General features: G+C 39.7%; 1 protein-coding gene across 12 annotated transcripts in view; it reads right to left on the bottom strand.

The window, feature by feature from the left end:
• MTMR3 (myotubularin related protein 3) overlaps window positions 1-17,424 on the bottom strand; it is a 161,935-nt gene that overhangs the window by 15,338 nt on the left and 129,173 nt on the right. For all 12 annotated transcript variants that reach the window (XM_053587992.1, XM_053587999.1, XM_053587994.1 and 9 more), the window contains 5 exons: window positions 12,576-12,672; window positions 9,176-9,289; window positions 4,822-5,027; window positions 3,599-3,730; window positions 2,498-2,609 (listed from right to left, as the gene is read on the bottom strand). In XM_053587992.1, the coding sequence (XP_053443967.1) occupies window positions 2,498-2,609; window positions 3,599-3,730; window positions 4,822-5,027; window positions 9,176-9,289; window positions 12,576-12,672 (661 nt within the window). The remainder of the gene's footprint in view (window positions 1-2,497; window positions 2,610-3,598; window positions 3,731-4,821; window positions 5,028-9,175; window positions 9,290-12,575; window positions 12,673-17,424) is intronic.

The following is a 17,424-nucleotide window of genomic DNA, read 5'->3' on the forward strand; positions in this document are numbered from 1 at the left end:
TTCTGAGATGTAAAACAGAAAATATTTGTACTGAATGATCAGCAACTCCACCCAACAAACTCAAAAACACAAACTTAAATATAAATATGTATATAATTAAGATAAAAGCTGTATGTCATATGCAAGAATGGTACAGACAATATCACTTATTTCCCAGACCCTAACACTCCCCACTGTTCAAGTCTTGACTAAAACTGGACAGGCCCAATCTAATGATTAAGACTTATGCAGATCAGTACCACCAATGCCCCAAGTACTGCCAGGCTTAACACAGACCAGATTCAGCAGGGATCTAGAGGAATCTTTTTATGAAAAGCCTTTCAGGAGTATCAGATAGCAAGAATTGCCCCTTATGAGCAATCACAAACTGATCACAATTGTTTGTTTTAAATCATGTTGACATTTTGTTTCCTGTGCTTTCCCCCACCCCTCCTAATCCCTAAGAAAGAGTTCTATTTTTCCCATGTGAGACCAAGTTTGTAGTTAAGACCACAATCTAGCCCTTCAAACACTGACTATAAGGAAGGAATAAATGCTTCTGCCAGGGGACTCTAGACTCTTTAAGAAAGCTATAAAGGCCTACTAAACATTAGGGATAGATTATGAATTTCTGGAATAATATAAGAAGGGGGGACTTGCCAGACAAACTGACAACAGAATGTGGTGCGTATGCACTGGTTTCATATAGATTAGGTCTACCAATAGACTGTGACTCCTCAAAGAGCTAACACTGTTATCTCAGTCACAACTGGACTCTAGCACAGTGCCTAGCATACAGTAAAGAGTCCTACTGTTTAATGAATTCTAAGTCTTTTGTGAGTTAAAATTCAACCTCAAGACTTTCTACCTTCTAATAGGTACCTGAAAAACATTTTTTTTCCCCTGATGGATCAATTATTTATTCGCAGTCCTCACATCCTGAAAGAAACTGAAAGATAAAGCTTAAGGGAACAAATACTAAATTACCTCCTAGTCCCTGGAGAAATAATAAACAAGAGAATCAGTGTGAGGTTCTCTTGAACCAGACTAAAACACTATTCAATACCAGGTGATGCTGTCCATGCCTAACAGAGAAACTGTACTCTAAACTCTGCCAGCTAGGAGACCCCAAACTCCCATGTCCTACTCTCCAACTGAAGTAGAAGCACATTATCCCTCCACAGCCCAAAACACGGGCCTGGGGCTTCACAGATGTCCTATCACTACCACAGCTGTTTTAATCTACAAGGAAGACATTAATACTGCATTATGATTTGCTGCCAAATACATAAAAGCATTACCTCCTTCTTTAATAAAATCCCCCAGATACTAATGCAGACCAGATTAGGGCTAATTATACCTTCGACTCTTGAGTTTTAAAAACAGCTTAAGAAAGAATTTTAATATATGGAAGGTATTAGAGATCATGTAATGTTGATCATATCCTCTTCATTTTATAGACAAGAAAACTGAGACCCACAGTAATTGAGCCACTTGGCCAACGTCACATAGTCAGTTTATGGCAGATCTCCTGGGTCCTCAGCCAGACTCCTTCCACACACCACCTTAGGGGAACGAGTGCTGCTAGCCGGGTCCTGGAACTGTGCAGCAGATAAAAGTGGCTGTCCCCAAAGGAAAGCAGCAAGCTCATTTCTTCAGTCAGGCTTTTCCCAAAGGACACTGCTTCATCCTCTGGGCTGATTGCAACTATGATAAATTTAATCATTTGCTACTGGAAGTCAGTTCAAGTGGTTCAAGCAGCATCTGATTTGATAAATAAAGACTGCAGCAAAACTTGATTTGATCATGAGATTTATAGCACAGGACCCAGGGAAACAACTATAGGCTCCAGAACAAACACTAGAAAAGAGAAATCCTGTCTTCCCTAGCATTGTATCTCTGGCTTCCCAAAAAAGCAAAACAGGGGGTTTTAAATATTTATTGGTCAGTATGTGTTTTCAAGAGTATTACTACTAATTTATCTTGTATTCAAATAGTACCCTTGGAGGAGGTATTATTTCACCTTCCTCACTGCAAATACCAGCCATTCATTTTTAATAAGCAATAAAAATCATGATGATGTTTGGAGTAAATAAGAGAGATCAATTTAGAAACTGGGGACAGATGTAACATGGACTGACCTAATGACTAGTTTAACCCTTTTCAAACATGATGAATATATTCTCAATCTTCACGGTAAAGCATTCAGTTCATACCAGGAAAGTATCACTACAGAATAAATTACTTTGGGCTGAAAGCAATGTGGAAGGGAAGGGAGAGGTCCCACAAAAAACAAGAAGGCAACACTTCTGTTTTAAGGGCTGAAATTTGTTCAAAGTTTTCAAAGGGTGAGATTTTTCTCCCAGCTCTTCCTCTGTGCTATCATCCTTCTGACTCAGGAAGGAGATACACAGACTGAAAGTGTAACTGAAGTTTACCAAGAAATAGAAGGAAAGGCACGTCCAAAAATCATTTTCTGAGGAGTAGTGAAAAATGAAAGCCAAGGTCAAGGTCTTACTTTCCTGGATCTGGCATCTGAGTACATAGCAACCGTAAAGACTGAAAACTTCTCCGAATAGAATGAATGTTTGCCATCCCCATAAATACAACTTCACAGTTCGGGTAATATTCTGGAAAGAACAATGAAGAGAACACAAATAAATATGTTGAATTTAAGGCCCACATGGCCAAATTAAAAGCACCAAACTGGCTATAAAACATACCCATTGCAGCTGCTAATGAAACTACAATGTTTTGACACTTGACTGTTACCCCAGTGCTTTATTATAAGAGGAAAATAGTGCTTTTGAATTTTAGCCATCTTTTTGAAAAGGGTGAAAAAGAAAGGTTAGATCTGTAAAGAAGATACTGACATAAAATAAAAACTCATTTTTAAAAAGAAAGACCTATAAACTTCTAACTTATCCATGTTTATTTCTTGGGCCTCATCTAACTTGTGGCTCTGGAATCTCTTTGAAAAAAACCCAGCAGAACAATTCCTTTATGTATTGGAATTTCGCCTTGGTATAGATGCTTTCAATTTCCAGCTTAGATCACATCTGAATAAGCAGCCTGGTGCCTTTGCCTATACTATCTGCACACAGCTAGCCCAGGGTAGGGGGAGAGGATTCCGTCCTTGAAGAAAGCTGTCACTCCAATAAGAGTGCTACAAGTTGGAACACAGGCACCTTACTGTTCTGTATTTATTGCTTCAATTTCCACCCCAGGTTTTTTGAGTCGAGGCTGTGTGAGGAGTTTGCTAGGATACGAAGGAAGAGCATACCCTTCGTCAAAGGCAACAAAAAGCTTTTAGAAGGCTGAGAAATTAAGCCCACTAAAGCAGCAGCTTCCGAACATGAACAAGCCTTATTGTGGAAGAGGATCTACTTTCCTTATCACCTAAGAGTTGGCACAGGAAAGGAAAGTTACGTGGCTTCACCGCACCTCCTCTTCCATTTCTCCCCAGAAACAAGCATACAGTATTAAAAATCCTGTTAAGACAAGATAAGGAATATGGCTTGCCACTCATTTCAAACAGAGAACTAAGTCTCAGCTGGGCACTGGCTAGGGCTAGACTCTCAAGGACAAAGCACGAGGGACAAAGCACCATCCCCCTCACCTGGGCACTCGCAGCCACCTCCTTTGGCTCGGTTCGCCACAGCTGCTGCATAGGAGCGCGCATCCAAGATCAAAAGCTTCTGCGGCTGAACAGATAAACTCTCTGCTCCTGAAGTATTTGACAAAGAAGAATCTGAAGACATAAAAAGAGGGGGAAACTAAATGAACCAGAAGTCTCCCCAAAACGTGCAAAACTAGAACCACAGGCACATTCTATGGTAAAGAAAAAAAAAACAAAACATAATGCAACCCCCAAACTGGAACCTTTGATATGAAGGAGTTCTCTCTTCAGTTTATTTTCTATCTTGCCTTCTTATAAAAGTTGGTGAGAATTTATTCTCAAAAAACCACCTCCCATGGGCGGCGCCTGTGGCTCAGTCGGTAAGGCGCCGGCCCCATATGCCAAGGGTGGCGGGTTCAAGCCCGGCCCCGGCCAAACTGCAACAAAGAATAGCTGGGCGTTGTGGCGGGCGCCTGTAGTCCCAGCTACTCGGGAGGCTGAGGCAAGAGAATCGCTTAAGCCCCAGGAGTTGGAGGTTGCTGTGAGCTGTGTGAGGCCACGGCACTCTACCGAGGGCCATAAAGTGGGACTCTGTCTCTACAAAAAAAAAAAAAAAAAAAAACCACCTCCCTGAGCACACATGGAGTTCACCCATTCCAATCTTCTATACTTCATTTCTATACCTATAGTCCTCTAATGAAGCCAAATACTGGCCCCCATGTTCTGGGGACACTGCAAGTTCCCTATCACATAGACATTCCAATTCTTGTCACAATGGCAAGACAACACTCCTAGTCTTTGCCAAGACCCATGATTCCTCAAACAATCGAATCAAATGAAGCATAAGACTCTCTCTTCTATAAAATTAACTTTGTGGCTCAGCGCTTGTAGCTCAGTGGCTAGGACACCGGCGATGTACGCTGGGGCTGGTGGGTTCAAACCTGGCCTGAGCCTGCCAAACAATGAGAACTACAACAACAACAAAAAAAAGCTGGGTGTTGTGGCAGGCACCTATAGTCCCAGCTACTTGGGAGGCTGAGGCAAGAGAATTGCTTAAACCCAAGAGTTTGATATCACAGCACTCTACCAAGGGTGACAAAGTGAGACTCTGTCTCCAACAAACAAACAAACAAACAGAACAAGAAAAACCCTAACTTTGTCTTCTAAGGAAAAGATCATTTTAAGAAAAAGTTCTTAAGTTGCTATAAAAACTGCCACCTTACCAAACTCCACATCAGAAAGGTCTCCCCCACTGGCAAAGTCTCGAGAACTGTTCCTAGTTGACAGCTTGCTGCCACTCGATCGAGAGTCAGAGGCACAAGCTTTTGCAACTGACTGCACCAGGTGCTCATCGTCTGCATTTCGCCAGCCCCACCAGCTAACCTCCGGCTGTCCACAGCGGGCAATGACAGCTCCATTGCTCTGATGCCTGTGTGGGGAACAAGAGAAAACAACTGTACCCATCCCAGGGCCCCCAACTCAGGCACCTTGTACTTACACAAAAAGTGAAAGTACTGAATTTTAAGTGTTTTAATAAACAGCCTAAGTTAGCTTCACGTCTTCTCAGAGGGCATTAGTCTTATACATCAACAAGAATAAAACCTATGCATGTATCTTCCTCAATCATCACATTATCATAGACAGTTTTATAAAATTACCAACAAAATGACTGTATTCTTTGAGAATATATTCACAATTTAAACATTTGAATCTTTTTTTACCTTATTTTCCAAAAATAAATGTGATCTACATATACACTAATTCTACTACCCAGTAGTGAAGTATCAATCCCTTCTTTTAATATTCAACCTGAATGTCCTGGCAAAAACAGATGCTAAAAGAGAGAAGAACGTGTCCCTCACTGACTTCTGAAGGTCCACTGCAGCAACTGTGAACCCTGGCTTGGGGATTCTTCTCAAAACAAGATCCTACCTTTACGATTAAAACATTTATGTGGCCCACATCGAACTGCTTTACAAAAATCTCTTGCAACTTCGTGTGTGACAAACTGCTTTTTGTTATAGGCAGAGAGGCTACCAAGCCAGCCACTCTTCCTTCGAAGGAAAGCAGCAGCACCAACCTCAGTATGGAATACTCTGGCAGATTCTTTTTCAAGAAGACAGACCAGAAATTGTACTCATAGTATACTTTAAGTTGCTATTAAAACCCAGGCTATTCCTAATTAGGCAATTTTAGCAATTAAAAAGTTAAAAAATTATTTGGCAATACAAAGGAATAAAGTTATGATAGATGCTACAATATCAATGACTCTTGAATGAGTTATGATAAGTGAAAGAAGCCAGACACAAAAGACCACATATTCTATGATCCTATTTGTAAGAAGTGTCCAGGAAAGGCAAATCTACTGAAACAGCAAGTAGATTACTGGTTACCCATGGCTAGGGTAGTTGGGTAGGGGATAAGGACTTGCTAATGGGTATAGAGTTTCTTCTTTAGTTGATGAAAACATTCTTAAATTGACTGTGGTGATAACCACACAATTTAGAATATAGTAAAGCATAAGGCACTATCTTGTACCCAGGGTGAACTGGGTTTTTTCCTTTAATAAAAGTAACTAGCTGGGCGGCACCTGTGGCTCAGTGAGTAGGGCACTGGCCCAATATACCAAGGGTGGCTGGTTCAAACCCAGCCCCAGCCAAACTGCAACAAAAAAAATAGCTGGGTGTTGTGATGGGTGCCTGTAGTCCCAGCTACTCAGGAGGCTAAGGCAAGAGAATTGCCTAAGCCCAGGAGTTGGAGGTTGCTGTGAGCTGTGACGCCACAGCCTCTATACAGGATGATAAAGTGAGACTCTGTCTCTTAAAAAAAAAAATTTTTTTTTTTTTTTTTTTTTTTTTTTGGTGATAATCAGATTGCACCGGAACCACCAGCTTTCTTGTTAAAATCCTCCCTTTATTCAGTGACAAGTAGCTAAAAGTACTTGTGTATTGCCAACATGCTCAACTGGCTCACATGTTGAATGGAGCCAAACCATAAATAAAATCTCACTGATTCTTAAAATATCCCCTAGCTGATATTCAGGCACTGAGCTGAATGATTCCAAACCTTCACACAAGAGGCCCTTCCCGAGCATCCTTTTCCTCTGCAATGATTCCCAGCAGTGCCCAAAAGGAACAGTAGATGGCACTCTTCAGCTTGGATCTTAGGTTTTTAAGGGCCACTGGCATAAATAGATTTCAAATGAGCTACTGCAACTAGCCCTTATATTTTCTGCAGTTCCCTAAGAAGATTTAGACAGCATGAAAAATAATTCAAACACTACAGTCAAAAATCACTGAAGAAAAGCATTTCTATCACTTTAACAAACAGAACCAGGAAAAGTATAACAATCAAGATGTCTAATAGGTAAGTCTTCTACTAAAACAATGAATGCTTCCATTTTATATAGAAACATAATTGTTTTAACTATCCCCAACTTAGACTTAGGCAAGCTCCCTAAATGACTAGGGGTTTCCAATAATTATCACATGCATGAAGGGGAGCTGTAAACTGCCCTACAGATGGGTGCTCTTTGCACCATCTTGCTGTATTAGAGCAATCTATGCTTTCAATAATAAATCCAATTAAGTGCTCTCTCATCACAGTAGGAGAAAACCCTAATCAAGTGTTGGTTCAGTGTGGTACTGTCAAGTAATTGCTGCTAGCAAACTCAAGAATTATTGTAGCCTACAGAAAACTAAATTCAGTAAATGTATGCCTGATTCAGAGGCATGCTGCCACCTAAGCTGGCAAAGCAGAGAGGGGTAGCATGTCCCAAACATTCAACATACCACTTTTACAAAACTCCCAAATAATACAGCAACCCAGGCTGGAGCTCAGAGATGCTCTGAGACAGACACCCGTCTGATTTTACATGGATTATACCAAGAACTTTCATTTGTAATCTTTTGAAAGAAGATTTCCCCCAAAAAAACTGCAAACAAACATTTTTATTTATATATCCTCTAGGGTCTCTAGAAAGGGGGGAAAAAATCCCCATGCCCTCTAGAATAAATTTCAGAAGGGGAGGTGGGAATCTTTCCCATTTTTATTACATGCTAAGAAGTTTTTTTTTCAACTAGCATTGCCAAAGGGGAGAATTCACCTAAAGACTCTCACCCTCCAAAAATGAGAGTACTTCTCCCTTTTGTTCAAAGTCAGCAAGCCCCACAAATGCTGGGCTGCTGATCTAACAAAACTGTTGGCCACAGCAGCAACTGGCTGCTCTCCCCATTCCACTTGGGCTGATCAATGACAAGACTCATAAATCCCTTTAGTTTTCACTACTTTCTAATTCCTGTATCATCTTTACCACTTGAATGGTAAGTAAATCCAGTGACCTCCTTTTCTAGGGGTTTCTGGAAACAACAGTGATGAAAACTGAGATTGAAAACTTAAATGGGTTCCACTGGGCTACAGCAAATACTTTTCCCTCTCTCTCCCTTCAGGGTGGGCACCAGAATTTGCCTTCAGTGGACTAAATGAACAAGCTGGTTACCTCCGTGGGAAATCCCCAAGGAGAAAAATCCCTTCCTCAAAATTTCAGCAGAATGCCTCCCGGGATGAAAGACTTATTTCTAAGCAAGCCTCACTCGAGGAGAATCTAGAAAGTCTGCAAAATGAATTTTGGTACATCAAAGGGGTAGGGCGCTGGCCCCATACACCGGAGGTGGCAGGTTCAAACCTGGCCCTGGCCAAAAATGCAACAAAAAAAAAAAAAGGAAAAAGAAAAAAAGTCTGCAAACTAAGAAAATAAAATGGAAACACTAAACATAATAAGATGATGACATCGGAAACATTTCCAAAAGGAGGAGTAATGACTTCTGAAAAATTTAACACAATTCTTTGAGAACTGAGATAGTCACTGAATTATAAAAAGCAACACTTGGGGATACAACCTACTCTCAATGTTGCTAAGAGAAGCCTTTCTTTGCTGAATGACAGCCTATCAGCTAAGAAAGAGTGTTCCCATTTTATTCATTAGGAACAGACTTAGGTCAGTTAGGGAATTTATCTAAGGTGTCACAGTAAACAGTGTCAGAATACATTTAAACTCATGTCTGTGTCTTCAAATTCTGCTCTCCATTCATCATGCCACTATCTCAATCTAGAACTTGCACTCTCGGCTTTCATGCCTCTGATCTCTAAAATTATTCATCTAGTCAAGCCCCAGTCTTCTTCTCAAAACCCAGTTCTTCCATGCATCAAAGTTTCAACCACAAAGATATTCCCAATTCTCACTTTCTAAGGACTCATCTCTCTGAATCCAAAAGCCCTGCTAACATCTGAAGCTAAATGCAGGATCACATTATCTTCTCACAAAATATAAGAAGGATCCTGAAATAGCAAGACCAGCTACTTTTTAACTAAAATGTTCTGTGTTAACTGAACCACCGCTAGTGTTCTGGATTCAGTGAGGAACTGTGTGTTATAGGAGGAGGTTTAGCAATAAGTACAGACCTGCCTAAAAGTTCTCTGACTCTTCCCCTCCCTTCCCAGGTTACAGCATCAGAGGCAACAGACCACACACAGTGGGAACAGCACCGGCCCAAGCTGGGGCTTGTCCAGCGTACTTACCTATAGACGACAGCCGGGATGCGCTTCCAAGACCTGAAGCTTGCTACACTTTCTAGTTCTTTGTCAGTGATCCAGGCAGGAACTATGAGCTCTTGGGGATAGCTACCACATAACCTAACAGGGAAGATGAGAAAGGAGGAGAGAAAAAGAGAGGGACAGAGGGGAGGAAGCTATAGGTGAGCCAGCACATGGATGTTGATTATGCTACCACAGAGTTAGTTAAAGGCAATGAGGAGTATTACTTGAATTTTGGTACATCAACAGAATTAGTTGCTTTAAGTATTTATGTATATATCAAATGATACCATCTTGAATCATTCCATTTGATGCTGCCTTTCAGGAATCTGGCAATCTTAACTATCAATGAAAAAAAAAAGTTGGCAGGCAATCTCTTCTCCATTGTAATTCTTTCATAACAAATACAGGGTGACCATAAAGTTCACGTGCAATTTACTATGTTAAAATATTTTAAATTGTACATGAACTTTATAGATACCCTGTACATAGATCATTTCTAACTCTACAAGTGCCCAGACCAATTATAGAACTGAGGGTCTGTGGGACCTGTACAAAACCCTCAATCTTCTAGGCTTTTGTGAAAGGGAAATATGTAGGAGGTCAAAAGCTCACAATTTTAAGTTTCTAAATACCTCATAGGATTAACTAATTTATTCTTTGATTTGTTTCTTTTTTTCTTTTTTTTTTTTTTGTAGTTTCTGGCCGGGGCTGGGTTTGAACCGCCACCTCCAGCATATGGGGCCGGCCCCCTACCCCTTTGAGCCACAGGCACCACCCTTATTCTTTGATTTGAACCAAACAGTGTGTCCCACTTATGGGTAACAAGGGCAGCCATGGGTACGTGGAACCAATATGAAAGGCCAGTCTATTTGCATACACAAACCATTGAGCCAGGTTAATAATGTCTACGATTAATTACTATTAATTATAACTGCTATAAAACATACTTCAGAACAAACTATACTGGGCGGGGAGGGCTCTTTTTTCATTAGAAAAGATAGATGGCAGCTGCATGCTAAGTCAAGCTGATGTCCTGGGAAGTAGTACTGCTGATAGGTTTACACTTACACGACAATGTTTTTTTTATGGGTAACCAAATCTTTTCAATAGTGAGGGTAATGAAGCCTTTAATCCAAATCCTAAAACATACGAACTCCCCCGCCCCATACACAAACTGCCCCTGCTCTAGCCTATCTTATAAATTAAAAGAAGAGGCAGAAAAACACAAATTGGCTTATGAGTTTTAGATTTTGATCATTTTTCGCTAAACCTCTGTCTTATTCTCAATGTCCAGAAATAAGTATGGGCACTTTAATAGCCCATGAACAAGGAGAATGGGACCAAGAATAGCTATACAAACTTCCTAACACCTACCCACATAACTTCTAAAAATAACCAGGAACACAGTGATAATGGTTAATACTCTAAATGTGAGTCTTGTTTCTTTTGTTTTATACTCTCTTCCTTTGTAGTATGAAGAACATTCAACATCCTGCAGGCTAGTAAACTCAAAGATAAAAAGTTAATTTTTCAAACTCACATTAATTAGAAAAAAATTAACAAACTTGGCTTAATTTATAGTTTTCTATCTCAGTTTCTGAACATTAAGTTCATTGGCCTACAGGTACTCCACACTATCATACTATTCTACTAAGCACCAGCCCTCTCTTGTGGATACATAGTGTCCTGTGTAGGAAAGGTGGGTAGGGCAGCCTCAGGCTCTCTGAGGCCCCTCCTTCCTCCTGGCTCTACCTTCCTTCTGCTTTGACTTATCACTGAGAATAGGCAAAGGTAAGATAGGTCTGCACCTGCTGACTCCTCACAGCACTCTGGGTTCTTAAATCCTTGGCCAAAGATCACATTAAGAGCTATGTTTAGTAATTAGCTGCAGCTTTTTAAATGAAAACAAAACACTCAATGGCCAACCACAAACAGACCAGGAAAAAACGTTATCATAATCTGAGGCACCTCACCACAGAATAATTCGTGCTACAGAGAAACTTAGGAGAAGGATATATTAATTTAAGTATCTTTGACAACTTTCTTTTATTTTATAAAAACTTGGTTCCCAGTCAGGCGCAGTGGCTCAAGTCTATAATCTTAGCACTCTGGGAGGCCGAGGCAGGTGAACTGCCTGAGCTCACAGGTTTGAGACCAGTATGAGCCACTACTTTTAGCAAGTCTCTAAAAACAGCCAGGCATTGTGGCAGGTACCTATAGTCCTAGCTACTTGGGAGGCTAAGGCAAGAGAATCACTTGAGCCCAAGAATTGGAGGTTGCTGTGAGCTATGACACGACAGCACTCTATTGAGGGCAACAAAGTCAGACTCTGGCTCAAAAAAAAAAAAAAAAAAAAACTTGGATCCCAGAAATCACAGTAGTTAACTGCTCTTCCCCACCAAAGCACTTATGTTTTAAGGAAATAGGTAATAATGGTTACATTAATATTTAATGGTTAAATGATCATAACTATGAAGCCAGACCAACATATTAAAGGACTGAGTAATATAGGTTGAGCATCTCTAATCTAAAACTTCGAAATCTTCCAAAATTTGAAACTCAGTGTGGGCATAATGCCACAAATGGAAAAACTTACACCTGACCACATGTGATGAGTCAGTCAAAAGGCTGTTTCATGTACAAATTTTAAAAATTATATAAAATTACCTTCACGCAAGGTATATATGAGACATAAATGAATTTTGTATTTAGACTTGGGTCTCGTCCCCAAGAAATCTCATTATGTATATGCAAATATTCCAAAATCCAAAAAAGTCTTATATCAGAGCTATGTTTTGTTTTATACTCTTTTTTTCTTTTGTAGTATGAAGGACATTCAACATCCTGCAGGCTAGTAAACTCAAAGATACAAAATATTTCAGATAAGGGATACTCAACCTGTACTTATGTTTATTTCCTAGAATCTGGAATAAAATTATAGTCATAACAACTAACACCTAAGTGTTCCGTCACTGCTTATGAGATGACTAAACTTTAATGTGATGCTAAGTGTTGATGAGAATAATTGAAACTGGACGCCTAATGTTTATGTTAGGTTCATTTCTACCTCATGTCTCCTAAACGGCCTACAAGTAAACACAGTATTATCTAGGCATGTATATGCCAGGAATAACAGAGAATTGGAGTGGGTAGAAAGGAAGGTTCCAGGATCCTGTTAAGTAAGGATCTCTTTCTACTCCAATGATAGCATTGAGAACAGAAGGTTCAAGAAGTACTCTGAAGATCATGCAGTTACATTTAATAAATATAACTCTTTTTCACAGGAAAAAGCCCAAGTTCAAATGTTCTGCCACACAAGAACTGGGGTTTCTGCAAAGGCAATGGCTATGAAACACAGTCCACAGGGACCTATATTACTTACTTGTATTTCTCATTGATGTTGGAAATCCTCCAGGCATTGTTCATATCAAAACCCATCCTCTCCACCTCGTTTTTAAACCTTGACGTTACATGCTCCCCTAGGGGCCAAAGACAGACACCAAAAAGGAGGAAATGAATACTATTTTGCAAAACAGATGGAATTTAAAAAATGCAATCAGTATAACCTGGTTTATTATACCCTCAATGAATCCCCAACCATTAAAAAAAAATAGATGGAATAAAACCACAGTTACCCAGCTAGTTATATATATATATATTTTAAGGCAGGAATTGTTAAATAATAAAATAACATAAAGCTTTAGTTTTATAAGATTTCTGTGAGGCTAAGACCATAAAAAGCAAAGAAACTAATTTTCATTAAGAATTATACTATCTTTTCTAATCACTATCATCAATTCTGAGAGAAGCATCAATGAACTTAACGTGATAAAAGACAAAACCAAAACTGAGAAAAATTATGGTAGCTCTGTCTGACCCTAAACCCCAAGCTCTTGTCACTATAGAGGCTACTTTCCTACTTCCACACTCAGACTCACAGTATACATACTAAGAAATAAAATTGATGAAGAGAGCACCAGAGTGCAGATTTACAATTCCTCATCCAAAACTCTTATGGTCCAGCTTTCAGGAACTTGAGTATTTCCCAAATTTTAGAAAGGTAAGATGGTACATATGCTACATTAATATTAGGTTCATACTCTTAGAAGGCTCTACTTACTCAAGCATTATTATTTCTTCAATGAAATGTATGGATAATTCACACCAACTTGGGTAAGTAAAGCAGCAAATAGCCACATGTCAGCTCAGATCTGGGTAAGCCACCATATAGAGTAAGACAAATCTTTTGGTTTCAGAGCATTTCAGTTTATAGAATTGCAGGTAAAATGTCATGGAATCATAATTGCTAGTACCCAGAATCTCAGGAAACAGTACACTACTAAGTAGCAAAAGAATGTGGCTTTTCTTAAGAGACAGGAGGTAGAAATGAACCTAACATAAATGTCAGTAGTTCTGAAATAACTTTCTTCCTTTAAAATACATATAGTTCTAAGGCATTCATTTTATTTTATAAAACATTAAGCAATACCCCTAATATACAGTGTTACAGATTATAAACTAAGTGCTAGTGGGCTGGGAGAAACTGCCACAACAAAGAAAAGCACAAAATAAGACTGCTTTGGTGATCAAGGTAAAAAGCTTTGCTCTCCCTAGGCTAGGAGTTTACACAATAGGAACAGCAATTACTTGAATGAAAGACAATTCTATAAAACTACTTCCCATTTAAAGTACCTTTCTTAAGCTTAAGCTAGGTATTATACGTTTCCTGAAGAAGAGTTATAAAAAGATAAAGTTCACAGATGCAGGAAGAAATAATAGCGGAATCCATCCCATTTCAGAAAAGTTTTAGAAACAATGTAATAGGCTTCCCAATAGGAAAAAAGCTATCTGGATTAGGATGCCATCCTTACAAATTGCAAGGAATATTGACCATCAAGAATACCAGACAAGGAGGCCAGGCGCAGTGGTTCACACCTATAATCCTAGCACTTTGGGATCACTTGAGGCAGAGAGTTCAAGACCAGCCAGAGTGAGATCCCATCTGTACAAAAGATAGAAAAATTAGCTAAGCATGATGGCACATGCCTATAGTCCCAGCTACTCAGGATGCTAGGATAGGAGGTGAGCTTGAGCCCAGGAAATTTGAGATTGTAGTACCTCAAATGATGGTGACACCACTGCACTCTACCCTGGGTGATATGTAAAGACCCTGTCCCCAGAAGAAAAAAAGAAAAAGAATACTAGACAAGGAATCTTTGATTCATAATGCCCATCTGCAAGCTGTAAAATTGTGACAACTTACAAGTTCATTAATTAAAAAGAAGGCTTTTTCTTCCACCTGGGGATATAGTGCCACGTCTTTGTAAAAGGTGAAAGTCCTTTTATTAATGATCTTGGCTTGGTGCCTGTAGCTCAAGCAGCGAAGGCACCGGCCACCTACATCAGAGCTGGCGGGTTCGAATCCAGCCTTGGGCCTGCCAAACAGCAATGACAACTACAAGCTAAAAAATGGCTGGGCATTGTGGTGGGCACCTGTAGTCCCAGCTACTTGGGAGGTGGAGGCAAAAGAATTGCTTAAGCCCAGGAGTTGGAGGTTGCTGTAAGCTGTGATGTGACAGCATTCTACCCAGGGTGACAGCTTGAGGCTCTGTCTCAAAAAAAAAAAAAAAAAAAAAGATCTTATGTTACTACCTCTATCACAGGGTAAAACACATAGATACCCTAAAAGAATGTTGTGATCTAAAAATAACAACAGCAAAATAATAGCAATGACAACTACCATTACTAGCAAATTTACTTTGTAGAACCATAACCTAAAGAGGGGCTTAGAACCATGATCCAGAGCATGAAATTCTGAGCAACAGACAGAAATAGAAACTGAGTAGCAAGTATAAAAAAATCTGGTATTTCAGGATTGGTGCCCGTAGCACAGTGGTTACGGCACTAGCCACCTACACTGAGGCCAGCAAGGCCAGCAAGTTCAAACCCAGCCCGGAGAAAGCTAAACAGTGACAACTGCAACAAAAAATAGCTGGGCACTGTGGCAAGCACCTGTGCTTTTTCCAGCAAGAGAATCACTTAAGCCCAAGCTGAGGCAAGAGAATCACTTAAGCCCAAGAGTTTGATGCTGCTGTGAGCTGTGACGCCATGGCACTCTACCGAGGGCAACATAGTGAGACTCTGTCTAAAGAAAAAGAAAAGAAAAAAAAAATCTGTTATTTCAAGTTCTTTGAGAACAAGGAGTTTGTTTTGTTGTTTTGGAGTCAGTCTCACTTTGTCGCCCTCAATAGACTGCTGTGGCATCATGGCTCATAGCAACCTCAAACTCTTGAGCTCAAGTGATCCTCCTACCTCAGCCTCCCAAGAAGCTGGGACTACAGGTGCCCACCACAACACCCAGCTATTTTTAGAGACAAAGTCTTGCTCTTGATAAGGCTGGTCTTGAACTAGTAAGCTCAGGAGATCCACCTGCCTTGGTCTCCTAGAGTGCTGAGATTACGGTTGTGAGCCTTAAGAACGAGGAGTTTTAATTATCTTTGTATCCTTTAAAGCAGTGACTTCATAAACTTTGAAAATGACAACCACAATCCCAAATAAAACTGTTTTACATCACAATATGTTTATTTTTAAAAAGGGTTTCACCAAACAATATCTACTCTTACTATGTATGTGACATATTTTGATAATTTTCTATTCTGTTTCATGTCTTTAAAATTTGATTTCATAACCCACTGCAGAGGTTCTCAAACTTTTTAAACAGGGGGCCAGTTCACTGTCCCTCAGACCATTGGAGGGCCGGACTATAGTTTAAAAAAAAACCTATGAACAAATTCCTATGCCCACTGCACATATCTTATTTTGAAGTAAAAAAACAAAACGGGAACAAATACAATCACACCGCCTTATGTGGTCCGCGGGCCATAGTTTGAGGACCCCTGCCTACTGGATCACAACTTGTTTGAAAGCCACCACTTGAAAAAAGTCTAGGAGATCTTATATACATGAGTAATTTGATAAGCTTTTAAAAACTGTGTTAGACAAGAATGGAAAAGCAAGTATCCAATGTACTCAATACTAATATGAAACCAGTAGACTAACAAATACACACCCACACAAGAGAAAAACACAATTAAACTCAAGTGGGAGAAGGGGGAGATTGGTATACTCTTACCTAACAGGCACAATGTAAGGGTATATGGCACAGCTTCTGGGAAAGGGGTACAACTATAACTTGGACTTTACCTAACAAACGCAAACAATGTAACCTAATCATTTGTACCCTCACATTAATCTGAAATTTGAAAATAACTGTTAGATGTTCACTTATGTTTAGCCAGAAAAGTGAATACAAATATATCAATTTCTGGATTCTCCTTATTTCCATCTCAGAATCCCATGTCTCAAATGATTCAACATTAGATAAACTGTAATATTCCAATTTATTTAAATATTGGTACATAAGGTTTTTGTTTGGCATTATATTTCCATTTCTTGTCTGCCTCCCCATCCCCAAATGGGGATTTGTCATTTTTCAAGTCATAGTATTTCTTAACATTACAAATATACTCCAGCAATTCCTGTATTAGTGGAAATGGTAACTTTTTAAAGCAATGAACCCCTATCATACCCAGTGTCAACTGGTAGTCTAAAAAATTTTCCTCCAAAAAAGTCTAACTCCCTAGTTGAATCTGAGTATTCAAGTCCACAATTACACACAGCTTAAAAGCCTGGGATGGAAGGCGCAGGCCCTTACCCAGCATGTGAGGAAGAAGACCAGTACCAAAGTCAGAAAGGTGAGAAATGACCCTCCCACATTTTCAAATATGGAAAAAGGAATTATTCTTTTCTATATAAAAAGGTTTCAAAAGTACTCTAAATGCACACTTCCTAGGCTTTATTAAAACCCACAAGACAGGAAAGTAGGCAGCCGCACAGCAGTGAAAGACCCAGAGTCATATGCTATTTGTGGGTAAACAAGATGTGTTTGATGGGTGTTTCTCACAAGAGAGGTCACAGAGGTAGGCTTGATAATGCCAACTAGAGCTGAATCGACCAGTCACCTATCAGGACTTCAGTACACAGCCATCACCAAGAAGGCAGCAGCAATGAGGAGCAGGAAGTTGAAGACATAGAAAAAAATCTTTTAGCTTTAAGTCTACTCCTTTTCTAGAGCACAAGGTGCTAAGAGCAGGGTCAAGGGTTTTGCATAGGCTTTTGCAGGTTTCACAGGTGAACTCCAACAGCAATATTGGGACTTCTTCCAAAGGTGA

This window comes from Nycticebus coucang, chromosome 4 (genome assembly GCF_027406575.1).
Source record: "Nycticebus coucang isolate mNycCou1 chromosome 4, mNycCou1.pri, whole genome shotgun sequence".
In the NCBI taxonomy this organism is placed as follows: Eukaryota; Metazoa; Chordata; class Mammalia; order Primates; family Lorisidae; genus Nycticebus; species Nycticebus coucang.